Genomic DNA, 26982 nt, shown 5'->3' with positions numbered 1-26982 from the left:
CAAACATAAAGCAATGAGATTTACAAACAGTTAAGAACATTTGATTGAGACATAAAAGGCTTTATAAAGATTTTAAAAAATTAAGAATAGAATAAAATAGTCATAGTGTAGTTTTAAAAATGTCTTTAAATGATGAATTAGAGGCAGCCGCAAAGAGTCTTTAATCAGCATCTAAAGGAGCTGAGCTTCTCCGTGTTTAGTTGTGACTCTGGGAGCAGAACGTCGACCCGTCGCAGACGACCGGCGGGTTCCTGGAGCTTCACCGGGTATCAGCAGATCAGAAATGTACTTTGGCCCTAAACAGCAGGATTTTGAAGTCAATTCTTCGCTCGACAGGAAGCCAGTGTGAGGACCTGAGAACTGGAGTGTAGCAAACTCGTAAATACCAAACCATATCAAAGCTGTCTGACATTCCTCAAGTTACTCGTACCCGACAGATGGTCGACAGAAAAACGTGCTGATAAAATTGCACTTTTTCCACCAACGATAGTCGATGCTCCACGCATGCCGTTATCAGTGGCATTAGCAGGTCTGCCGTCTGACTCCCGGGCTGCCAGGCATGCAGTCCTCTCCCCGCCTCAGCACCTGATGGCGACCCCTTGAGTGAGATCATGCATCCCATCCCCACGCAGCATCAGGGCCAGTAGGACCGTGGCCAAAGGGTCATTGAGGCGTCATCGGCGAGGGTGGAAAAAGGGGCCCGACACACACCGGCGGATTACGCAGAGACTAAGTGCCAAATTTCCGCGATGAGTGCCGCTTTGTTTCTGCCCGTTAGCCGTGTCCGGCTGCGTGGTTGTGTCGTGCGGAGTCAATGTACCATCAAAGTACTTGAAACTATTGCCAAAGCACACCGTTGTTTTCCAGCCTCTGCATCCACGATCTCTACGAAGCAATGGCATGACGGAAGACTCGTTGTGTTTGCGCGAGAGGGAGAAGCCCCGCCGTCGATCGTCGAGCCATAAGCTTGAGAGGCGGTGTCGAATGTCAATGAGGATGCGTGGACGTTTACAGGCACCGCTGCCAAAAACAACCAGAAGAAGAAGGAGGGTGGGATGAAGGACATGAACGGGGAGGACAAGGCAAGCGGTTTGAGTTGGAGACGGGGGAGAGGAGGGGAAAAGGACGAGACGGGTTGAGCCTCAAACACTAATGTGGAAAGACGAGGGTGATGCAGTTAACGACGGGCAGCGAGGGGGAAGTGAGTGCGATAATCTACCCCTCGTCCTCCTGCGAGGCCGGATTCTACGGCCCAGTTTCAGCCGCTTCCTCACATGCTGGACAGACGGGCGAAAGCTGCGCCGCAGAACACTCGTTTTTTCCGGAACAGTCGACCTCGCACCGGGGGACTAATCCTGCAGCATTCAATTAGCTGGATTCGTTTCATCAGTGGATGGAGGGAATAACAAATCGAAGGAAGCAACAATAATCTATGGCACAGGAGAAGAGGGATTGAATGAGGTCGGGGCGGGAAGGCTGCAAAACACGAGCTGCCTGAAAGATATTTACTCCCACAGAAAGGAAGAAGGACAAACTCTGAACTTGTCTTTCCGGGCTTCTCTGCAAAGTTAGTCAGAGGAGCTTTTTTGAGAAGCGAGAGGGAAGAATTGAGCTTCTCACCTTGTTGCTGCAACATAAAAGGTCATCAACGTCGAGCAGTTCTTTTTGAATGCAAATATGTTGTTTGCCTCTATTGTCGGTTCAACCTGACGTCCTGTCAACACTTCTCATCTACAGAGTTTCTTACCTTTGGGGACAGTGTCCGACTGCAGCAGCAGCTTTCACTCCCCGACCTTCCCTCCTTTCCCTTTAAGCACATTTTGCTCGCGTCAGACAAACAAACAAATCCCCCCTCGGTTGGAATATAAAAAACAAAGCCCGGTGAATCCAAACAGAAGATGTGACGCGTGCGTGCACGTAGAAGATATGCAGCCGCTGCGGAAATGTGATTGTAGAAATATGCAGGCTTTATCATTTGCAAACCAATTCATGTGCCGAGGGCGTGTGTCTTACTTGCTGCAGGTGATTTACAAATCTCTGCTGTAATGAGTATGTTATGATAGGAGTATATCGCAGTATGACTGAAGGTATGAGTCCAGCTGCAGGTCAGTGGAGGGGTTAACTTACCTCCTGGCTAATTCATGTGAATTATCTCGTTCAGTCGCTTGTGACTAAAGTGAACCTTGCAGTGTGAGGTACAATATTTTGGCAAGTGAGTGTAATAGAAAACATCTGAACAACACAGATGTTTTTCATCTGGACTGTGCTGTTTTCCCTTGCACTGATCTACACGGCGGTTTGTTCGGGTTAACACAAAAAGCACCACCTGTTTAACATCTGATTCTGCTAATTAAGTCTGGCCACACGCTTGATTATGTGAAGGCAGTGGTCAAAAACAATGCTCATACATTCTAGAAGGTAAATCATGTACTGGGAGGTCTCGGGCAACTTTGACCAACACACTTCTCAGTTTCCCCTTAAAGTGGACGTTTGAAGAAGTTCCCTCAATGTGTCCCTGAGATATCTTGTGAAGAAGTGTGGGTGAAGCCGATGCAGAGGCACAACAGGAGAAATATCAAACCAAATATTACACCAAAGCATATTCATAAAAAAGAAAAACACACAAGATGTCTCTTCTTGCATAAAAAGTACATACCGTCAAAAAGTCCTTTGTCATACAAGGGAGGAAAAAAGAAAATCGATTCTCTATTCAGTGCCGGAGAACGACTCTGGGTATTGACCAGCTTTTGTCACAAGCTACAACACATTTCCAGTCAAACCATGATAACAGTGTGTGTCCCTCAAGCTGAAGAGGCAGACTGCGAATGGCACAAAGGAGAGTCAGCGGGCTTTCGCCTGCAAGGGAAGTTATTCCGTGAGCCTGTCACCTGTCAGTCAAAGCCCTATTCATATCACGGTTAAGGAAAAGAATAATACAGCCGACGGGCACGACGCCACGCTGCTCTGTCGGACATTTGAATGAAATAAGGACAACAGGAGGAACCTCAAAACTTCTTTGTGGTTTGGATACACGAACCACGCAGAACACTGAAGCTGTAGCGCCGCTCCCAGAAGCCGCAGCTAAATGTCAGTTGTCTCGACCGGCGCACTCAGAGGATGTCAGCAACATGAGAATGTCACTGCTGCTTTTCACACGTAGCATCCAAACTCATTAGAACGATGGGTGAATTCCTCTGCCTCCGAGATGAAATGCCACTCGGCACCAGTTGATCTCTGCCTGGAGGGTGGGTACATTTCCACGGAGAGCTTAACTGCGCCCAACACGGACGCCTTGAACATCTCGTTTGAATTCAACAGCCTTCATTATTTGTCATAGTGGAGGAATATTTGCCACCGTAATGGAGCAAAAATACATCCCGCTTTTGATAACATGAAACACTCACGCCCGTCACCCTGCGGGTCTCAGGTAATTGAACGGCTTTGTTTTGTATTCAGCAAACTAACCCCGACCGGCAGCGCCTATTTTAGCCTCCGATTGCAAAGACGGAAGCGATTCGTAGCCTCTCACTTTTCCTACAGTACACACGGGTGTGTTTTGGTACCGCGGATCTTTGACGGCAGCGCTTCTGTCCGTTCCTCCTCCTTCTCTTTGTCGACAGCTTTGTTTTGGCTCGGCGTGACAGAGAACGGTCTCACACAGCAGGGAGACGAACGTTCCCCCTTCTGACGTCCGGCAACCCCGCGTGGCCCCGCCGGCCCGCGTTGAGGGAGCTGTTCTTTAAGGGCGGGTGCTAAAAATGATGGGGGACCAGCGCGAAGTCCCGTTCATCCTGGGAGAGCGCTGCTGCTCGCCTTTTGTCACGGCGAGCTCTGCTGTTTGAGGCAGATGAGGAGAGACGGGAGATATCGACCAGCGATCAAACCTTTTGTAATTAAGCATCATTCGACATTATATAGCTTTTATTCACGTATTGAAAGTGTTACTGAGAAACGCCACTGTTTAAGCATTGTGTCACTAGAAACGTAAATGCATTCTAACTGAATGGAAATAAACAAGGTTATTTCAGCAAGGGTATTTTTCGTGTCTAATCGAGCCTTTGCATTGGTTTTAAATGAAGTCATTGTTTCCTCCTAAGTGGCCTGTATAATGAGGCAACCTCTGTCTATGCAAATGAATGCAATTCTTAATCTATTTTGTCATCAATTATTTTGCTAATGTTTGACGACTCCATCCTTCCCGCTCGGCAGCACGCAGCCTCCCGGCTGGCGGGGGCTGGTTCAGGCTCGTTTCTCCATCATCACACTGGCATCGTTTTGAATGCACGGCAGATCGCAGCTTGTTGATCGGAGCTATTTTGTGATCAAAATGTGATATGATAAAGTTGATGGATGGACTTTGGTTCTGGGCTGTTAGGGCGGCAGCTGGCGCTGCTGTCGGGTGGCCTCGTCACTCAGAATGAACAACACAGAGCAGCGGGGGGACTGCTATATCAGAAAATAAATAATAATCACATCTCTATTCACCCAAACAGATGTGTTTTTTGACAGGTCAGGTGATTTAAAGCAGTGTTTCTCGACCATTAGACTGGATTTCTGCTCTGAGTCACGAGTTTGTGCTCCCCGGGGGGAATTGAACCACAAACTGTTAGTGTCAGACAACAGTCAAGAGCTGTGATTCTCAACTGGTGGGTCGCGGACCCGTTTTTAATGGGTCGCGGGCCTTTGCCTGGGAAGATAAAAATTAGAATAAAAAAAAATAAAAAATTCATCCTGTGATTTTTATTTTGAAGGGACTTTTTAATGTGTCGTTTTTTTTGCAGACTCGTCCGTCCATGTTTTCAGCAGCGTGTGCCAGGATTATTTAATTTATTTTGAATGTGCAAAAGCTGCTCCTCAAGACATAGTGTTTGTCATATCTGTTAAAGTTTTTTTTGTTATTTGTTTCTTTTTTCGACTTTTTTGTTTGTGCATGAAAGCTGTTGAGTTTGTTTGAAATGGCTGAAGATTCTTAATTGTTATGTATGTTGTAATACCTCGTGTCCTTAAGATACACTTTGGGTTTTTTAGCTAATTGACTGTAAAAGGGAATAGTTCCCTCTCTAGCATCGCTACAAGCTGGCCGTTTTATTTTTTCATTAAACTTGTCTTTGTATTGGCAGACGTATTCTGTCTCCATACTATCTCAGGTAGTATTTGGGTCGCGGCTTGTCATTAAGGGGTGACGGCGGGTCCCGGAGCCAAACCAGTTGAGAACCACTGGTCAAATCGTGAAAAAGGGCTCAAGAGCAGAAGCCTACCGGAGTTGCAGTCGTCCCCCGCGAAGCCGTCCTGGCACACACAGAATCCCTCCTTGCAGACTCCCTTCTTGCTGCAGTTGTTGGCGCAGTAGACCAGCGAGCAGTCCTCCCCCACGTAGCCGGGCCTGCACTGGCACGTGCCGTTGGTGCACAGCCCCTGGTCCGAGCAGTCGTTCAGACACCTCCCGACCATGCAGTCTTCGCCGGTGAAGGACTCCTCGCACACGCACTCCCCGTCGACGCAGAGCCCGCGGCCCGAGCAGTCCGCCGGGCACCGCGGCTCCGAGCAGTTGTCGCCGCCGAAGTCGCGGTCGCATATGCACTCGCCCTCCACGCACACGCCCTGGCCGGAGCAGTCGTCCAGGCACCGCGGCTCCGAGCAGTTTTTGCCGCCCCAACCTTCCTCACAGATGCAGCCGCAAAGGTCGAAGCTGAAGCTGCCGTGGCCGCCGCAGCCGGGGACGAAGTCCAGATGACCTTGAAGAAGATGTGTACGTTATTATGTGATGTTAGATCCAAAAGACGGGTCAAACAGGGAGGCCTGGTTTGGTTTTAGAGGAATGTTACTTCCTTTATTTTAGTATACACTTGACTTGGCGTGAACACATCCAATTCTCCTCACGTTCACGTTAGGACTGCGGAATTAAAAAACTCATTTTTTGCATTTCCATCTAGACACCTTGCTCTCCAGCTGATCATTTCATCCTCATTCTGATTCACGCTGCGACTGTGGGAGATAATAATATCCCCACTGAAGAGATGGACCATTTTCAGAATACATTTGAATGAAGTGATGGTGTCAATGGAGCAGATCCGTTAGCCATAATATAGCCTATAACTCTATCCGTTTTTGTCTCCTTATACTATAACAAAATTGTTACCAGTGGCTCCACACCTTTAAGCCCGGGACTGCGTGTGGAAAAAAACCCGTTTCCTCCAGCATTATCATTCTGCTGCCGTCTGGTTTCTCTTCATTCGCAGTGCAAACAGTTTTTTCTCCATCGTTTACTCATAACACCTGTTTTTTTTTTCTTCTTCCCACCTATGAGACGGAGTCTGTTCTGAATGAATTTTGAATCTCTTCCTTTCAGAAGCCTAATCGTTGACTCCAGAGGTCTTCTTGTACAAACGCTGGTATTATAATAGCTTGAATAGACAAAAACAACAACATCCATAAGCTGTATTCATATACTTTGTTGTCATTGTTTAACAGCACTCACCCATGGCGGAGCTCTCCCCACAGCACCCAGAGCTCCCACACTGAGCCCTGAGGAGGGAAACTTCTCTCTCCAGCATCTCCACCCTGGTGGCAAGTTGCTGGATTGTGGTTGTTGTCGGACAGCCGCATGCAGCTTTTGGGATGTTGATGCGGTGAGTGAATGTTACCTGAAGAAGAAGAACAACAATTGTCATTTGAAATCTAAAGGCATCATTTAAGCTTATATGGCAATTCTTTCCCAGATTGTGGAACAATGCTGATTGACAGATCTATCTATTTCCTTACAGGATGAAACACTCAGCTGCAGCGTTGTTGATTGGAAAAATGGGGGAAAAAAAGGTTCTAGTTTTGTCTGTCCGGGCGAACTGAGGCAAACGTCCATAGAAAGTTCTTACATTATCCGGCTCTACATGACAGTAAGAGAAAAGGTCTTTAGATGACGCTTTTGTTCTCATGTCCATGCAACATAAAGTAGCATAACTCCCAAAATGTCTCTTCCAACCTCACTCTTAATTATAGCTCTTATACGCTTCAGTACTGTTCAAACCAAATACAACCCCGACCTGGCTGTCTGCATCCAGCGTCTGCTCCGTGTATTCTGCTGGTCCCCTGTGATCCACTGGCCCCTCCACAGAAGCTCTTGACCCCAACTCAGCACGAGAACCTTTGGGTAAAAAACAACAGGTCTTAAAAAGCGTCTAAAAACAACACGCTTGTGCGTTTCTCTATTAAACAAGACCCCCCCCCCCCCCCCCCCGACACCCAAAGACATTAGGTGAGATGTTGACGGGGTCAAACCCCCCCCCCCCAATCACTCGATCAATGAGAAGCCCTCACCGTCCCCCGGGGCAGGGGGTGCGGAGGCGTCTAGGTCCACCGAGCACAGGGCCTCCATGGGCACATTGATGTTGTAGATGTGGTTGAAGACCAGCGGTTGCTCCGGCAGGCTCTCGTTGGCTGAGGGAGCGGAGGGCGGCGGACGGCCCTCCGGGGTCTGTCGCCTCACTCTGGTGGTACGAACCAGCTTGTTGCCTCCTGATGGAGCAGCGTGAGCGGCGCCCTGCAGAGAGAGAGAGAGAGAGAGAGAGAGAGAGGGAGACGTGATCGACGATGTGAAAGAAATGAAAACAGACTTTTGTCATTTATATGTTCTCTTTACAGAATATGATGGAGGTTAAAACCCAGGGAGGGCAAAAAAAACAAGATGCCACTGTTGCACAGTATATAATGGATTTTTTACATAAAAATATTGGTTATTGGCTAAATAACTGGTCAGTATTTTAAGATTGCGCTTTCTTCTTCTCTGTTGACAACATTGGCGGTCTCAGCTACAGATGAAGAACCTGCTGTTGTCCGCGTCTGTCCGACAGCAGGAACTATTCTGTGCTGAGGGTTTTAAGTGGGAAATCTGCCATTTCACAACATTGATTATTGCGCCTGAAGAACGGGCGGCTTGAGCGACGAGCAGCTATAAAAAAGTGGGGCTCAACTGTAACAATTTGTGCTTGTTCCCTTATAACAAAAAAAGCGTACTTTTTAGAGGAAATCATCACTTCTCTCAGATATTTTCAACTTGTTAAGTGATTACCACGGCGGCCAAAGACAGATTGAAAATAAATCATTTATATGGGAAAAAAAAGCCTGGGCAGCTCAGGGAAAAGTGGACAAGGTTATTTTACCTGAAGAGCAATAAACAGAGCAAAAGCAAGGATCCAGACTGCTGTGGGCCCAGCGGCCCGGTGATGCTGCCGCGCCAGTGGCATGCTGGGAAGAGACCTCACCTCTCCTGCGAACTCACACCTGCGGACAAATGAGAGGAAGAAAAAGGGTGGGAGGAGAGGATAAGCAGTCAGAGGTGGTATTTGTGCGGCATTAGTAATACATTATGTAGCCTTTGCAGTGTAAGACGTGTGATCACATATAACAGATCTGTGTGTGTGTGTGTGTTCAGTCCCAATGCCATCAGCTTATCCTCTGTAAATGGTAAATAAATGTATTTGATCTGATGCAAAATAATTCACTTTATAGGGAGTAACTGGATTAGAACGTTTGAATGTATTTCCCTGTGCAATAGCAAATATTTGATCTTTCCACTTGGGAGGAATGGAGAAATTCTTCTCAGGGAGCGAGTTGATGGATGGATTTCAGTTGAGAATATGTCGCTGTAATCTGCTCTCCATTGAACGTGGGAAGTGAGAACAGGGACCCACTGAAATAAACGCCGCTCAGAGGGAAAAACCGCTGTGGATCCTTCAAGCCGACAGCCACGTCATCAGCGCGGATAAAACCGGCGCCGAGCGGGGGGGTTTGCCTTTAATGCGGCTACTTCGCTTCCTTGAGTCTCGCCATCTTCAGCATCCGAATCAAACATCTCAATCACGCAGCTGAGATGCATCTCGGAACGTGTGTGTGAGCAGCTTGTGTCCTGAAAGCGCAAGAAAAAATCAAATATATGTGGATGCGTTCACGTGTCAGATCCGTCGACTTCAGCATAATTCCCTTGACTTTTAGCATGTTTGCATGTGTGTGTGTGTGTGTGTGTGGGCGGGAGGCTGTTCAGATGGGAGAGAAAACACACCTCCCCAAACAGCCTGTGCAGTCTGCACTCAAACGCCTCTTTCATCGGCACAATACATCTCACGTTGGTGAGACTGGCTGCTGCTCTCCTGTTGTGACGGCCAGATGGAAGACTTCTCATCACACACGAGCCGCTCTGCCTCCTCATTCCATCATTGAATGAGAAAAAGGGGAGGATCCCTGTGTGTGTGTGTGTGTGTGTAAGGCGTTCTTCTATTGTACATGCAGATATCTGGTAAGCACCTGAACATCGAGGCAAAGTGAAACCACCTCCGTGCACGGGGTCGCGTTGTGGGGAACAGAACCGCTCAGATGAAGAATGTTGACACATTCAGAACATCATGAACGTCCCGCAGGGGAAAGATAACTGCCGACAGGTTACAACCGACGGCATGCGCCGCTTCAGACGGTGACACCAGTGCTTTTATCGATGGCCTCGTCCTTGATAGAATAGACTCGCGACCGGCGTCTTTGCTCCGCAATGACTAGATGGAAAATGTAACACTCCGCTCAAGCATGTCGCCGTCCAACGCGACACGAGCCGTTTAACTGGTGAATCCACCAAACAAACGAGAGGCGTGCAAAGCGCTGAGGTGGACAAGGCGTCCTGTTCGCGGATACGAGCTGAAGCGCGCAGGCTCAAGAACACGTGGTGGTGATGAATGACGCCGCTCACATGCTGCAGCCAGCATGATGGAGAACAGCTCGCTGACCAACCAGCGCCATAAAAGATGCATCCACGCGAAATCACCCTTCCGTGCCAGGGACACACTGAAATTGCCGTTCCAAAAATAACTGCTTCATAGTCACTCAGCCCTTTATTACAGTATCTTTGGATGAGCATAAATCCAATCACATAAAGCAATGAAAACAAGTAAAAAGTAATACAACCTTCTTCCACAGAAACAATTATAACGGTTGTTACCTGAGCATTTCTTTGGAGGAAAAATGATCACATAGTGCACAACCTCCTTTGAATGTGAATGATATTGGCAAGGAAAATAAAAAAAAACATTGGCGGCGCACTACTAAGTAAGATGCTCAATAAGCATCACAGCCAATACAATTCACTCACAATGCATCAGTCGACTTGTTTGTCCTATATATATATATATATATATATATATATATTATTTTGAGAAGTATGAAGCAACATTAAAGACACCATTAGTGGACCATAACACTTTTGTTAGAAGATTCACAACAGGCACTTCAATCAGCTCACCTTAAGTGACCTGGTGCTAACTATAATCGATAATCTATAATCAGCAGGTAGTAAGCAAAAACACACACAGGGTAGAAACCCAGCTGACAACGCTCAGCTCAGCCAGGAGACTTACTGGGAAAGTGTCTGAATGTGTCCACTACTGTGATGCTGTTTAGACGGCACATTTCGTCTCGGTTAACGGTTACTGAGCGGTTAACAGGTGTTGGGTCAGAAAATCAAAAAATAGCATCCGAAGGAGTAACCTCTAAATATGAACGAATACATTTGTATAGACGAGATCTGTTATTCCAGTCCAAGAAACAGAGGTAAAAATAGATTTGGATAAAAGTGTAATAAAAACATTAACTCACGAAAGACAAGTCTTGCGGCATCGATGCTGGTAAACGCAAAGTATTGACCCGCCCAGAACATGAAGACGACCCCGTGCATCGTTCACACCGGCAAAGACACGAGTTTGAAGGAGATTCAAAGTCGCAGGCTTACACTTTAGTCGACAGGTGATGGTGCAGGCCGATGCCCACCAGCATTCCATCGCACGCCGAGAGAAGGTTCTTCATGGAGGCTCAACTAAAGACGGACCCACTCACTCAGAGCGAAGAGAGTCTGCAGGCGCCGGAAACTGCCTTAATTCACTTTAACCAGCTACTTTATTCTAGCAGAGCTACACAAAACCTGCACCGATACTTACGCCTTCCACTCTACGGTGCTGCTGCCTTCCTGCCATTGCCACGTATTAAGTGTTTTGAGCTCTTATCTTTCACACCTCAACCTGTCTTGATGGTAATGAAGTCTGCCAGCAATCAGCCTCTCAATCTGGAGATGCTCTCCGCACAAAAACACGGATAGCTGCACAGGGAAACTGAGCGTGCGTATGAATGCGCATTGCCGCTTATCCAAAGCTAAATAGTGTGTGTGCGTATTTCATCGACTGTGCTTGAGAGTGCTGGAGAACAGTACTTGTCCCCTCACGTATGTTCTGGAGATGAACAGAGGGCTTCAGCCCCCCCGTGGGGATGAAATGACACTGCCTGTTTCAAACGATAATAAAAACCATCAGGACACTCAATGCAGCGTCACAGAGGAGAAGTTAAAGTATTCCTTCTATAAAAAATAAGCCACTCTGTAAAATATCTCGACTGTAAAATGAACCACAGAAACCAGCATGCTTAAAAGTTGAAGGTAAAAGAAAAATAATCTCACTTTGATCTTCTCTGTAACTTTTTTCATCTTTGTTAGATTACATTTCTCTCCGTGGGGGAAGCGTTTGATAATTTTGTCTTGAATCTTTGACAATATCTTTCTCTTTCATCCCATAGAGGTTTAAGGGGCGGGAGTCGATATCAAACGAGACGATTGAATTTAAAACTCCCAGTGCAATGACACTGATATAGAAACCCAATCTTAGCCATGTGCATCCTTCTAAAAGAGTTGTGCGTCATCCTCTGGATACAGACGTGCTGCTGCCCTGAGCAGAGTGACATTGAAGTGTATGTTGGCTGCTATTAAAACTATTAAAGTAAAGAAGGCTAAATAACAAATTCTCAAAATAGTATAACAATCATTTTAATGTCGAATTCTTATAGCTGTCTGTTATTAACATATAGTTCGTAATAAAGTCAAAGCAATGATATTACAAGAAACATCACGTATGTGAACATTCACTCGTCCCGAGGGAGTAAAATAAACATTTATTGACAAATACCATCACATTAGTGTTTCTGATCTTTCACAAATATCCCCCCGGAGGCACAGGAACAGGCGTTAGAGTTTACACACTTAAACAAAAAAAAAAGGCATCAAGCACCCGGACTATCAGCACTCTCCCCACTGCCCGTCCCCCTCTGCACCAACAGCTGCACCTCAGGAGACACATCTGTTACGCTCCGGCAGATTGCACACGGCAGCGCGGTCATCGGCCTCATCGGCCTCATCGGGCGCGGTGATGAGTCTCCGTGCAGAACAGCTGGTCCTGTCGTGTGGTCACAGCAACCTGCAGCTGAATGAGCTCACAACTGTAGAGATGCAAGTAGACTTCAGGAGGATGTGTCCGTATCTATATATAGATGATATAGATGCATGTAGAACTTTGAATAAATATTTAGCAATGGAAAAACTGGAGTCAAATTCCTTGTATACGTACGCATACAACAGGATGAAGAAGATGGAATGTTTCCATCTTGTGGATGAGGAGCAAAAAATCTAAAGTTTGAGTTTAAAAGATTTTGGATTTCGATATTTGTTATTCTGTATGATTGTATCATTGATTTGAGTTTTTCCGGCACACATTCACTCTCCCGCTTCAGTCCTCTAAATCCCAAGTCACGTCCCTTAAATTCATCCAGAGAAGAAGAATCGCGGAGGCCTCCTCCATCACCAGCTCCTCTCCCCCACGGCTTAGTTTCTCAACACACCGCACGCTTTTGGTTTGTTAAGCGTCCGCTGTTGAGTCTGCGTCAATTGACTCGTGAGAAGAAAACTGTCCATTTGTTTTTTTATTCTAACTATGTGACCGCGGTTCAATAACAGACAGACGCAGAAGGCAAAGTCTCGGTGTTTGCTTTTCAATAACGTGGTAATGCAATTCTCTGTTACTCATGTTCACCAAAATGAAGGAATACGCCCCCCCCCCCCCCCGAGCAGCGATGAGGCTGATGGCTCTATTTTTATTTCTGATAAAAAAAAAGGTAGCAATCAAGTTGTGCCGACGTTGTTGAGGGAAGAACAGAGAATACAGCAGGCCGTGCGGCTTGATCGCAGCTCTCCTCCTCGGCAGGAAGCAGCAGAAAGATGACAGCTTGTTTTTGCCACAACAGCATTGACAGCTGCTATGAGCACGGCTGCCTCTTTTGTCCCTAATGATCGGCTCACCGTGGAGGAGTGGAAGGATCCATGACTTGTGGGACTTTATTGTGCTTGCAGCTCTCCAGCGGGGGTCAAGTGGATGACGGAAGTCACCGGGGGGTCAGGACTGGCACCACTCTCAACACACAGACTGCATTTAAACCGTCGGTGTGCTTATGCTTTGTATACACGTCTAGTGAGTTCTCAATAAACAGACCCTGCCTGAAAGTGTGTGAATTACTTGCGAAAGTTTGGCCTATAAAAGACGAACAGGCTTAAGTGCTGAGAGATAAAAATGAGGGAAAATAAAAGGATTAAAGGGATTGAAAAAATGTACAAATCAGGACAAATGACAAGAGGCTTGAGGAGAAACAGGAAAGCAGAAAGAAAAAGGGCGGACCACTAAACATTGTTGCAGTGGCCCATCAGCAGGGCGAGCTGCGATGGAGGATTCCCATCATCCACACTTCAATATCTGGCATCCAATCGGCCTCAAATGAGCTCTGACAGCTGAATCCCGTCTCACAGACGGCGGCCCCCCCGATTCCTGCATGTTGCAAAGTGGTGAAGGACCAAAGGCAAAGTCTTGATTGCAGATTTCTCAAAATGGTTGCTAATGGCAACCCTGATCATTTGGCCCTGCTCAACCATCCAGGCGCTGAATGACCCCCCCACCTCCAACGCAGTGACCTCGGATCACAGTCTCCCTCCAAATAAACGCCTGCGTAGGTGTTTTTATCTGTGTTTCAGTAGTGAGGGGCTCACAGGAGATTAACACCCCCCCTTTGGATATGCACTGAAAAGCTTCATTAACTCTTACTCTATGTGTGTGTGTGTGTGTGTGTGTGTGTGTGGCTTTTTATGCCGTTGCCTCTCCACTAAGTGCTCGCCGTCTGCCCGGCAGACATATGTCTCAATCTGTGTGTGTGGTCTCGTTCCTCCCCGCGGCCCCCCGGGGAGGAGGCGTGTAGAGGGGGGGGGGGGGGGGGGGCAGAGACGATAAGTCAGCCTTGGGAGCGGCTCATTGTAACTGAAGAGGAGGAGCACAGCGCAAACGTTTAATTAGGCAATCGCCTTCTGTAATCCAGCTGCGATGGCGGTCTGCGGCGCCTCCGCGGCCGCTGACACGCAGAGAGGCGCCCGGCGAGGCAGCGTGATCATGTGGTCAGTGCGGGGGAAGGTATGACGGGACGTTTTATGATGGCCTGGGCTGGTACCCGGGTGGGGGGGGGGGGGATCTGCAGAGTCATCACTGCTGTAACACAACGCGGCTCCGTACTCACACATTCAATCGTAATTTGATTCACCTCTTTCATGAAAGGACCTTCCGTCTTATCGTATTTGCTGCTCTCATTTCTCATCGTCTCTAGTTGTCATTTCCACCATCTTTTTTATGTCTCTGAGAGGCTTTTCATTTTCTCGCTTTCTTTCTTGGGGGGGGATTTGCTTAATCCCTCAAATGGATTTATTCCCTCTGCAGTGTGAAACTGTCCCTGATTTAACAGTTAAAGCAAACTGTCAATAACCAAGAAGCTTAAGAAGTCAACCGACTCGATTATAGAATATAATATTGAGGTTTTTAAAGCTGAAATCTTTTAGACATAGAGTACATATACACTGTAAATCCTACAAACTGTACATATAATATATAAACAAAGTAAAACAAAGTTGGATAGACGATGGAATTCTCAATCAACATTTAAATGTATTTTGCTTTATAATTATTGAATCCATAGGAACGCAGCACAGTTGTAGTTACAAATTAAGCCAAATTTATTTAATCACGTTGATACTATTTGAAGAATGAGATGCTTTGGACTTATGCAAGCGATCCAAACGATAAACATTTCCAAGAAGAGCCAAATCATATTGAAAACTCACCGGATTTGGGAAAAGAAAACGCTTTCAACACTCGCTATTCGGACACACAACGTTTAGACCGATCACGCGTCAACCGCTGATTATCGGGCTGAAAACCACACGCGGCAGAGACGGAGCGGCTCCACTGCGCTCAGCGCCGTCGCTCACTCGCCGTTTCTGTGGCGCCGGCCCTCGTTAACAGCTCAACCTATGGAAGTAAAGCCATAACCTCCATTTGCACAGGTTAATGTGCAGCCGCCTCGGCGTGAACGGCAGACCACCGGCGGGCGGGCGGGCCTTCCTGCGCGGGCGATCACTGCCTCTCCACGCTTCCCGTTTAGCTCCGTCTGTCTCCCTTTCTTTCCCCACCCTGTAAATTGGACTCTGGCACCATTACGCTGCTTTTCTCATTATTCCCATCACTCTGACCAACTTGCCTTGTCTTTCAGGACCATTGGGCTCTTTTCATTGGCTGCTCCCACGAACCGCAGGGCTTTCAGAGCAAAGATGGGACCATGAAATGGATTCCAGGCTGCAGCAGATAGCACAACCTGAGGCCGCTGATGACTTCCTGCTCCATGCTGCACACGCTGATACATCAGGAAGACGTATACGAACGATCAGAGGGAGATAACACGCAGTGAACAAGTGCTCGGCCGTATTCGAGCTTCTGAAAGCAGAACGTACAGGATTTCTCCCCTTTTCTATTTAAAGGACTATTGTTTTTACTTCTTTCTGCTGATAAAAACTGAATCCCAGTAAGATATGGCATTGGAGAAAAAGTACACTGAAATACTAGTTTTGGTGTAGTATTTTCTAATACTGCTGTACTGCTGCATTTTCAATTAGCTCCATTGAATAATCTGTTGTGTGTCTTTGTTCATAGAAAACATCGGAGGTAACTTTGAAATGATTTTATCTTTATTTTAGGAAATCCGACATTGTCAAAGCAAAGATTAATATTTAACGGTTCTGCCAATTGTTGTTTTAATTCAAAGAGAATTGGTATCTAAAGAATAAAAGTGTATCTTCTTTGTTAATTGACATATTAGTTTGCATTGTTTGATTAATTCTCACTTTTTTTGTTATGTAATCTGAACCGTAGCCAACTCTGTCTCCTTTTTACTGATGCTGCTGGATCAAGTTGAACTATTAACGTTTGTGTTGTAGCTACTATTCGTCGCTCATACAACTACATGATTTAACTACCTGTGGTTACACTGCAGCTCATGTTGGGTCGAGGGAAAAGGCGGATCTTTGCCCTCGACTCCTGTGGTCTTTCCTTCATCTGATGGTTTGGCCTGAAAGACTTTTCTCCTCATTACACATTTAAAACAAAATATATTAAAAGACAAGAGTAAGGGAAGCATTTGGACGGACACACTGATGAAAGGAAGAAAAGCACCAGAAAGTGGACAAGAGAGAGAGATCAGACAAAGGAAGAGATGAGAGAGCGTCACAGGACAAAATGTGGAGGGTGAAGGTAAATTATCACATCTTTTCCAGTCCAACCAGCTATGAGTTAGGAAGTGAATAGATTTATTTTCTCTCTCTCTCTCTCTCATTCCTGCTGCTGAATACCCACTGCTCTTCTATTCTGTCCTGACACAATACATGGCTTTTAGCGGACTCATTTTCCATTTCAGAGCTGCCCGCTGCTTATTTTAGAATAGGCAGAAAGAATAAAATAAAAATAAAAATGTAAAAAGCCAGAAAGTGCCTGCAAACTAAATCAAAGGTCCCTTTGCAACTCAAGCATGAGATTCAAGCAAATGACAACTAATGCAGAATGCATGAAAAAAAATGTCTTTCTTCTATATTTTTATGTATCAGGCACCAAACACAAGCAGGTTGAGCTCAGCCGTCTTTCCCGATCTGCTTCTCCTCCATGAGGAACCAGACCCTCCTGGAAGTCCTCCACCTCTCTTGACCTTTTTCTTCTCTTAACTCTCTTCCTCTGTCTTCTTGCTCCGCTGTGACCTGAACGCGAAATACAAAAAATGGACCAAGAACTTGAGAATCCTCCCGACTGTCACCTCGTGAGCTGCTGTTGTCCGTCTCCTCTGTGTCCTTTCATCTTTCCCGTTCAAAGGCTTGTGTTTCCTGTGGGACGCCGATCTGCTCTTTTCTCTCCCTCTCGTGTGATTCGAAGGTGCGTTGAAATAAGAAAAAGACGCAGCAACAATCCCGTAAGCTGTGCGGAGACGGTAGAGCAGCCGCGGAGGATCAAAAGGCTTGACGCGTTCTTCTGCCGCTGCCGTCTGTTCACCGCCGCGACATCCAGGGAAGAAGAAGAACAAGAAGAAGTGCTGTCTTCGTTGGGATTGTATTCAATTACCAAATTAACCGCTCAGCGGCAAAGCCGCTTTAAAGCCGGCGCCGCATCGTGTCTTAGTGACATAATCGTGTCGGCCTGTTTATGGTGACATCGTCCCTGTTTCTCTTTTAGGGGGCAAAACAAATAAAACACTATAATTATAAGCAAGTTTCACAAATGCTAAAAAGGGCTTTGACTAGTTTGTTATTTGTTCATCCCCTTTATAAAGAAAACAGTTTGTTGGTAAATCTGCTGGGGTGTTTTAGTTGTGAAGGAATACAAAAGCTTATTAGAATCTGCATCTATCTTATTCCCAATAAAACACAATATCTATACGAACAGATGCGTTTGTAAATCCTACTTGTATATCAATCAAATCAAGTTTCATTAGGTAAATGTTCAAAGTGAGTTCTTATTATCAGATATTATATCTTGTAGTGTTGGCGGTCGGGTCGAGTGGTCTCTGCTGAAGTTGAGTTCGTAACAGTGGCATTACTAATCAGGAGAATGAAGACAATGGTCAGTTTCAGCTATGAAATGTAACACCAACGTCCCTCGACAACCATGTTCAGAGGGCACAAACATACAGGGGCAGTAAGTGCTCCACTCAGGCACCACCATCAGGACTCAAAGAGAGGTTCCGGTTTTAAAGAGGCGGGTTCTGCCTGATAAGACATCCGGTATCGATCGCACTAACACAGGGTCAAATCTCTGCTCCGGGGGGGCCATCGGGTCCAGGAACGGCCTGGTGAGGAGGAGATGCAAAGGTCCACTTCATTAGCAGAGAGCCTGTCAGAGTAACGGACTGCTGCTGTGGTCATAACAGGGCAGAAGTAGGAATAGATAGAATCTCAGCGGTACGAGTAGAGCTATAAATATAAGGGGAGAATCATGTAAGGGACGGCTCCCGTTTCCCAGCGTTAATTAGGAAATCCTTTATTATTCATCTGGCATGAAACTAGGTCCGGAAAATCTGTGAAAAAGTGGATGACGTGGTTTTGGTTGCATGTTATTCTTTTTCATTTTCACCAGGTTACTCCTTGACGTTGGTACTCGGGGGAGGAGAAGAAACCTTTTAACAATCAGCAAGCTTTAAAAAAAACATCGGATGTATTCAGTGTAATCTATATTTACCTCATTAAGAGCATCTGTTCGTGTACGACCTGCTGCTGGGCCACTTTCCCTGTGTGGAATCAATAAAGGTTATCTTGATCCAAAGCAACGTGGAACATGATGAGCAGGACTTTTTAAGTCAAGCGGATTTCGACTAGACCCTTGAGTACAGTACAATCACATGAACTCGACTACATTCCAGCTCATATTGTTTAACATATCAATCCTGAATATTATGATTGAGCTCAACTACTGTGCTGTTGTTCCACGGCGTGTAATATTACCAAGAAGCTGCCACAGAAAAAGTATGTACAAGCTGAAATCCTGTCAAGTGGCAGTTGAAAGAATTTCTGTTCCTTCAAAGATTTGTAAAGGTTCTCCAGGATCCGTCTCGCCTGGCGTTGCAGTTTATGGTCTTCTGTTTCATATGATTTCCTGCGTCGGGTTTGCCACAATGTTTACTCTCCCACACTGCCGGCACGCAGTCAAAATGGAGCACTTTGGTCGACTGCGTGTGACAGTTCGGTCTCTGCAGACTTTATGCCGTAGGTGCGTGACGGACGTCCTCATTTACGAACGGCGGATCCATCTGCGCGATGAATCCCTGAGAAGGGCTCGGGGGGGTGTGATCTGGTGCATCCAGATTGGTGCAGAATCCCTCTCTCTAGAACGAGGAGCGGTTGGTTCCCTCGTAGTGCTGCAGCCGTAATGAGCACTGACACACGGAGCGTAATCCCCATTGATTAGGAACCTAAAATCAAAGGCTTCCACTGCCGTCACTCTCTTGTCTCCACTCGGCTTAAGCTGCTTCCTCCGTTTCCTCTCTCGATGCTCGCTCGCCTCCTCTGGGAGTCTCTTGTTGTGCACGTCTCCTCCAGCGGGTTGACGGTAACTTGTCTTGGCGTCCCGTCCTGTCGTCTATCGTCTCGTCCGTTGCACCTCTTTCCACAGCGGCCACGCGTTGCGAGGAACGCTGTCATCCCGCCAATTACCAGGAGCTACGCTTAAACCGCGAACGGGTGAATTCAAACAGACAGATTTCCTTCTGCACGCTTGACCTCACGGCGTTTAGCAGGATTAGCAGAATCTAAATCATGGCCGGTGCTGAGGGCGACTCGCCCTGCGTTGTTTAATGGCTGCAGGTGTAATAAAACTCTTTAATCAGCGGAAAGGTTAATATTAAAAGAACAACAACCAGCAGTCCCCATTTGACTTCCTCTGCTTTGCTTCCCGTCCGTCTCTGTCTTCCTCCAAACGTGCAATTTACTTTTCACACAGGCTTTCCATTCCGACAACGAATATGTTAAATCCCCAAACAGCTCACCCCGTGCGTTCAGTTCTGAATCGTCTTCTGCAGGGAAACAAATCAATGAATATATTTGCAGACGCGCCGGCTGCATGAGGATGTGCTCTTCAGTGTTAACCTCACACGTGATAAGATCAAACCAGTGGCAAAGTGAATCTCCGACCATCACAGCAGGCGTAAAGCTCCAGGTTTTTGGACTCGCGTATAATGACTGCAAATGCTAGTAGCTGCCGTGTTGGCTGCAGTGGACGGACAATGTATTTAAAAATGAATACAGAACGGCCATTAGATCCCGGCTGCGTGGACAGTCACACAAACCACATGACGTGGTCATGGAGCGTGAAGCGAGCGCTCTTCATCCTCCTCATTATTAGAAAATGGCGACGTTGAGATTTGGAGCTTGGTACGCACCCCAAAAGGAGGCCACACATTCAATGTTCCAAAATGTAAATATGTGCGGAATATTTAACCAGACCTGTATGTTAATAAACAATCTATAGGTCGTGTACCTATTTCCTCAATTGAATTAAGTGATAAAGATACCCTGCTTGTTTAGACGTGTTGTGCATGATTGTACTCAAATCAGCCAGTGCTAATTAAATGCACGTGTCCAATTTGAATGCAACAGAGTGGTGACGTTGACTTAAAGGTGTATTTGCAGTGGACAACAGGACGGTTATGTTGTTAAAAGAGAAATTATAGAAACAAGTGCACACGTCAGAGGGGATCTCCAGCTGATCTTCAGCAGCTAATTGATTTCCTGCTTTCTGATCATGTTTGCAAGCAATGAAGCTTCATGTCATTTAACCACTTATGTCCACATCTAAACTGTACGGCATTAGTTGGCTTATGGTCAGCTGTGTTCGTCTTGGTTTGATGCTGAGCTTTAATCCCGCTGTCCATAGAGATAGAGGAGTGTGTGTGTGTGTGTGTGTGTGTGTGTGTGTGTGTGTGTGTGTGAGATTGGGAAGAGACGATGCATTTGTGTTCCTATTAGACGAGCAGTTATGGTGACGAATACATACATGGAAATGAGCTCAAGATGAGCGCTAATTGTCTGATTAGATGTGCTCCAGGTTGATAGATGCACAATGAGCCCGTGCACATAAAGCAGTCATTAAGGGACATCAGACCATTAAATTGAACATTACACCATAGCTAGAGGGAAACATATTGATGTTCATTAATGCGTCTTGTGCGTCTGCGTTGTGCGTAGGTGCTGCGCACCTTTTCCTGTGACTTTGTTCTCTCTGGCTGTGCACCTGTTCTGGAGAGGGGACGGATCCAATTAGCACATTTAAACCGCTTCCTCACTGACTTTCACAATAACGTTCTCTGGAAAGGGTTTGAAATGCAAATTCAGTTTCAATTCTACTCTTTTCATTACAGCTTTATTATTCCAGGCAGGCAATCGGATTTTGGGGAGTCAAAAGTGTCTTTGGTGGTGAAGACACACATCGTGTAACATGGCGGAAGTGTATTAATTACGCACACAAACGCTACACACTAGCACCAATATGTTGATACTTAACTAAAGTCAGAATTCATTCAAACAATTCATTTCTTATAACCACACAGGGACAATGAGGCATTGTAGGGAAACGTAAGGCCCCCCCCCCCACACACACACACACACACAGTTATCTACACACAGACAAAAGCCCAGAGTGCGCTGGTCCAGACACGAGAAACAACAGGAACATATTGTGGCTCTTCTATCAACATGGAAGGAGGAGAAAGTTCTCGTTTGTTCTCCCCCGGGTGTGATGCAGAGGGTTTGCTTTTTATGTTGTTGCAGCACCTCCTGAGGCGCGCTCACTCAAACACACACACACACACACACACACACACAGACATGCAAGCCCCCGCAAAAACAAAACCGAGCCCTGTTTGCTCTTGAGGGTGTCTCGCTCACCCTGTGAGAGTAAATGACATGCGGCGATGGCCAGCGGGATCAGCTCAGGGAAATTGCAAATCCTCTAAAATGGTGGCTTTCCTCCGGTGAAACGGGCTGATTGAATAAACAAAGCAACTGTTCGCCCTTTGAACGTCGGTATGAGGGAACGATGCGTATCGCTGTCCTCCTCTTCAGGGAAATCAACATGCAAATTCAGATGTTTAACGCATTTTCCTTCCCCCCAAAAAAAGTGTATATTACACTGTATTCGTTAAACGCCTGAAAAATCACCAGCCGGAAACACTCTCCGCCACCTCTGACCCACGAGGCCTGTGATCAGTGGAAAGGTCTGTAAGCACAGCGGGACTGTGCCCCCCCCCGAACCCGACTGCGTGACTCCCGCCTCAGGGAAAGAGACCAAGATGTCCCCTTTCCTTCGCAGCGCTCACCGCAGAATCCCTGAAAGGCTCCACAAGCATTTACCAACACTGTCTCAAAGCAGCAGACCCTTCATTTTCTATTTTACTTTAATCTCGTCCATATCATCCATGTTATTGGTTAACAATTTGCTTATGTTCTTTATTTAGCTACCTGGGAGGGGGGAGAATCCCCAAAGGCCTTTGTGGGCTTTATGACCCAATGTTCTAACCACCCTCGGTGCCAATAACGTGAGGCTTTGTACTTACGGACACCCACATTTCAATCATGCATTAAGCATTTGAATAAATAACAAATGCAGAGTCTTGTTAACTTCAATGTTTCCTCTGCAAAATAAACAAGCGCTTTTGACTCCCGGAGGGGGAATGCATGAAAAATACTGACCCCAATATGGAGATACGGAGACATGGATTCACAAATTCACATTCGCAGTGATGCATTCAAAGAAAAATGATTTGCATTAGCAAGCGCACAAATATACACAGTTGTTTTTGTTGTGTGCTGCTCGTTTGCGCGGCCGCACCAGGGGAGGAGAAAGGGAGCGATGATCCCGTTTCCTTCCTCAGACAGCTTCCTAGCTGCGAGAACAACACAGGTATTATGTGCCTGCAGATAATTTGCCAGCCCAGCAGCCACTGCAAAATGCTGACATTGAAAAAAAATCGGAGCGTACATAAAAAAATAAATAAAAAAAAAGACAACCGAAATGAATGTGCATAACAAATGATTTGCATACGGGCGTGTTGGTTTGAGCCTAACCGAACACCAGCAGTAAGTCTTATAGCGAGTGGTCATAATTTACTGTTATAAAACATAAAGGGAATGTAAAATAGTGATTCAACTCAGTCTTATTAAATGATCAATTATTACCAATAAACATTCAATTTGTCAAGATTTTCACAGTAATTACTATCTAGATGGATAATGTATAAAGCAATACATTATAGAATTGAATAGATCCTTTTTCCTTAAAGCCCCTTAAAGTCTGTGTTGGCCCGCTCCTGGATACAAGTAGCGGTCCGTCCCTGGTGGAGATCATATTTTTGGCAAACAGATCAAGTGAAGTGTTTGAATTCTTACAGTTCTCACTGTGTGGCGTGCAGGAGGCGGCTGCAGGGATTCCGTGTCCTCGGCATCTCGTCTTGTTTCACAGCTCTCGTACGTTGCAAGCAATGGGTTTAATACAATGGCAGATTAAAAAAAGTTCACGATTAAGGCGATAAAATTAATGAATTGTTTTAATGCAACTTGCCAAAATGAGTGCATGCAGTATTGTACTCAGTTTAAATAGCAGTGGCATTATAGGATGCTGAGAAACATACATTTTCCATGTGCTTTTGACCGCCACCCTAAAATGTAGCTCTTCATTCACTGAGCGATTACAAAAATAATTTAGTACATACAGACTTTGTTTTATCTGATGAAGCACAATGTCTCAAGACCATTATCCCTGAAGTACAATGTTCGTGTTAATCTCACACACATCATTTTGCGCAAACTGCGCATAACGGGATTGAATCTCTGAAACTAAAAATTTCGAACACAAAGCGCTTAATGCACATTATTGTCCGTATCCCTAAAGCTCAACCTCATTCTGCAACAAAGCGGCGCGAGCCACTTCATAAATCACCGGGGCTTATTGAATTGAGAAAGTATGAAATAGCTCAGATGATAGATAGTTGGTATTTAGTCCAGACGGCCCCCGGCTATGAGCGGATCCGGGTGTGTCTCCGTGTGTGTGAGTGTTTGAGAGTGAATGTGAGTGTGAGAGGAACAGAACAAAAAGGAATTGAGAGACAGAAACAGATCCCCCCCTCCCTCACATACACTAGTTTTGGTCTTGTGTTGTGTGGGAATTATGTTTGTCTCTAAGTGTGTGTTTTTTTATTTTTTATCAGTAGACGATCCCAATTCCGTTGTGTGGATGCAGCAGACGGATTCCCTCCCGCCGACCATCCATCACCCGACACACTACCACTGCCTTTGCCCCGTAGAAAAATGGGGTTTTTCCTCAAGAAAATAAAAGTTGCTTCCCGCGTCATCAAACAGCTCACATCCCACAGCTGCTTCGGGAGCTTTTGAGCAGGAATATTATTTTTTTTGGCAAAGCTTTTAAATGTATTCTAGAGTCACGAAATCAAATGCCAAAGGGCAACGGGAAACTGAAAAGTGCTGTGATCATCAACGAGGAAACATTCAAGAGTGGCGAGAAAACTTCTTCTTCTCCATTTTAAAATTATTCATTTAAAATTAATCATCTTTGCACATACGTGATTAAATTGGAAACCTGGCAGAAGGATTATAAGGCATCAAATTAATAAAATGTTTAGCCTACACCACTTAATTCAATGTATATAGCAGTCTTACCAAAATACATGTTGTGGGTTGGTGGTTTGAGTCCCGGCTGTTCCATGTCGAAGTGTCCTTAAGCAAGACACTTTACCCCTAAATGCTCCCTGGGCCAAACTGTAAAAAGCCATGGGTTAAAAATGTAATGTAAGTTGCTTTGGATAAAAAAGCATCAGCCAAATGACCTGTAATGTATTTAGCTGTGCACATCTTTTCTTTAAAGTCCCCAAATAACCGCTCTACTAAGATGGAGAAGCTCTACGACGTTTCAGCTCTCACTCGCACCGGTTCAAACTGTTGCTGACCGGGATGTGAACGCTGAGTCGGAGATGCAAGGTCATCTCTGATTTCTCCCAGTAACTGATATTACACGGCCGCTTCAAATACATAATAAGGCGCACTTTACACATTACGGGAAACTCCCACTTTACCCTCCACCCTGCCACGGATGCACATGCATGACACAAAAAGCACAATTTGACCATTTTCAGTTCCGTGACAGGCAGTCGGCGCTTCCACCTCAGTGCGGCTTGTTGGAACGTACCTCGCCATCTCTTTACTCGCACACTGCAAAGCAAACACGCTTGACGTGAGTACGTGAGGTCCTGTGGGTCCATGACATTTACATCGAGCAAAACAACATTTACAACTCGTGGCAACATCGATGACGGAAAAGGGACAAAGTATTTTCACCACCACGGTTGTTAGTCGATTGTCAAATTTACGTAAATGTGCTCGTAAATGCACGGCTTCATTCATTCATTCAATGGCTTCACCCTTTCGGTAAAATAATGAGGGCGATGCTTTTAGTGACACCGTCAGTTCAATGAGCTCATTTAATGGAGGGAGGGCAGACGTTTGTCTTCTTTGCAGAGCATGAAATGAGATTCGTAGTTAACCACCCTTATAAGAGGGCTCCTGCTGCCGCTTAATGCCTGCGTGAATTAAAAATGCAGGAATATGAGGCAAAACTTGTAGTTTTAAGTCCGATAGGCATCTTCTACCAAAACTTTCACAAGCATTTCATTTTCAATGCTACAATACAAACCCTGGCGGTCAAATAATAGCAATAGACTAAAAGACCGTAAGATATAAATACTAACGTGGGGAAAATAATGATAGTAATGTTGTGCAACTAACATAAAAAGAAATACATGCGCTGCGTCCAATTCGTTCTCATGCAAATTGTACTTAAAACGGAATACGATCCAATCGAGTGTGTTTGTGAGCGTGTAAATCTGTGTAGCAGAAGGTTTTCTACAGCGTACTTTATGCATGAGAAAAGGTGACAGGAAGCCGGGGGGAAAGGAAAACCGGAGAATAGGCGGAACAAGTAGATGATCGGGGGAGCTGACAGCGCTGATCCACATTCTATCTGAAGAATCAGCATGTCAAATAAAAGAACAAATTAAAAGCTCATGAATCAATCCTTTATCATCGGGGGTTTCAAAGTGGAGCAGAGTGGAGATCAATACAATAAAGCACACGGGGACTGAGGGAATAGGAGATCCATATTAATCGGAATAGCTTAACTATTTTGAAATTCAGCTATTGTATCATGTTAAATAACGTTACACAATTAATTCAGAATAAACATCAATCCGCCGAAAGGATCTAAACATTTCTCATCAGAATCCCTCAGTGTGACTTGCGTTGAATATCAACACATCATCACGGCAATAGTTGCCCTGACTGAGGCTAGTCAGCATTGTGGGAAACAGGTAGTAGTTGTGTAGAAGCTTCTGTCACAGTGAAAGGACCTTCCTGATTTATTTTGGCTCTCTTTCCGTTTCCCTTTCTGGCTCTTTTAGATGCTTTTATATCACTGGGAGACAGACAGTAAGCCACTTATTGAAGTTGTCCCACCACCTTACCTTGTACAGGCAAACACGCCAAATGGCACATTTACCCCCCTCCCTGCCACGGCGTCAGGAACGTAAGTGTTGGTTTCTCCAGCATGTTAGGTTTAGAAATACGACTCCAAAGCGGGTTTCTCCTGCTGCTTTAAACGATCAACAAGGTCATTTAAAAGAATCCCCAATCTAAAGGAACGCAACTCGTCGTCTTATTACATCATTTCGTGTCACCGCCTTGCAATAGTTAAACGACACCATGAATAGAAACACACTTATTTTGACAATTTTATGGCCATTTATGTAAAATTTTAGCTACGCGCCGTTGGAAACGTCACAAATGTTGGCCAACTAACGACCACTGAAATATAAGAGAGAAAATACACAAAATACAGAAACAACCTTTCTTAAAATAAAAACACACCTCTCACTCTATGTCTCTCTCCACATCTAACCCTCTTGGGGAAACCACCACCTCCTCCCTCCTCCCTCCACACACACACACACACGCACACACACACACACACACACACACCAAACAGTCGGCGCAGTGCGATCAGGTGAGGGCTGCAGGTCGCGCGGCGGATATCCCGGAGGATGACTGGGATGGTGGAGGGAGCGTGAGAGAGATGGAGAGAGCACCGCTCAATCAATTCCTATTGAATCTCTCTCCGGTGGGAACGCGAGAAGTGATATGGACGCATGGGATGAAATAAGCCGGTGCAT

General features: G+C 45.7%; 1 protein-coding gene across 8 annotated transcripts in view; it reads right to left on the bottom strand.

Annotated features, from left to right (window-relative positions):
- Positions 1–26982, bottom strand: part of tnr (tenascin R (restrictin, janusin)) — a 115378-nt gene that overhangs the window by 41956 nt on the left and 46440 nt on the right. For all 8 annotated transcript variants that reach the window (XM_040170698.2, XM_078098633.1, XM_078098636.1 and 5 more), the window contains exons 3-7: positions 8157–8277; positions 7315–7537; positions 7041–7141; positions 6479–6644; positions 5259–5735 (exon numbers count right to left, since the gene is read on the bottom strand). In XM_040170698.2, the coding sequence (XP_040026632.2) occupies positions 5259–5735; positions 6479–6644; positions 7041–7141; positions 7315–7537; positions 8157–8240 (1051 nt within the window). In that variant the 5' untranslated portion in view covers positions 8241–8277. The remainder of the gene's footprint in view (positions 1–5258; positions 5736–6478; positions 6645–7040; positions 7142–7314; positions 7538–8156; positions 8278–26982) is intronic.

The sequence above is a fragment of the Gasterosteus aculeatus genome, chromosome 3, assembly GCF_964276395.1.
Source record: "Gasterosteus aculeatus chromosome 3, fGasAcu3.hap1.1, whole genome shotgun sequence".
NCBI classification, from domain to species: Eukaryota; Metazoa; Chordata; class Actinopteri; order Perciformes; family Gasterosteidae; genus Gasterosteus; species Gasterosteus aculeatus.
Note: the sequence above shows the minus strand (reverse complement) of the source record. Positions and strands in the feature narration are given on the sequence as shown.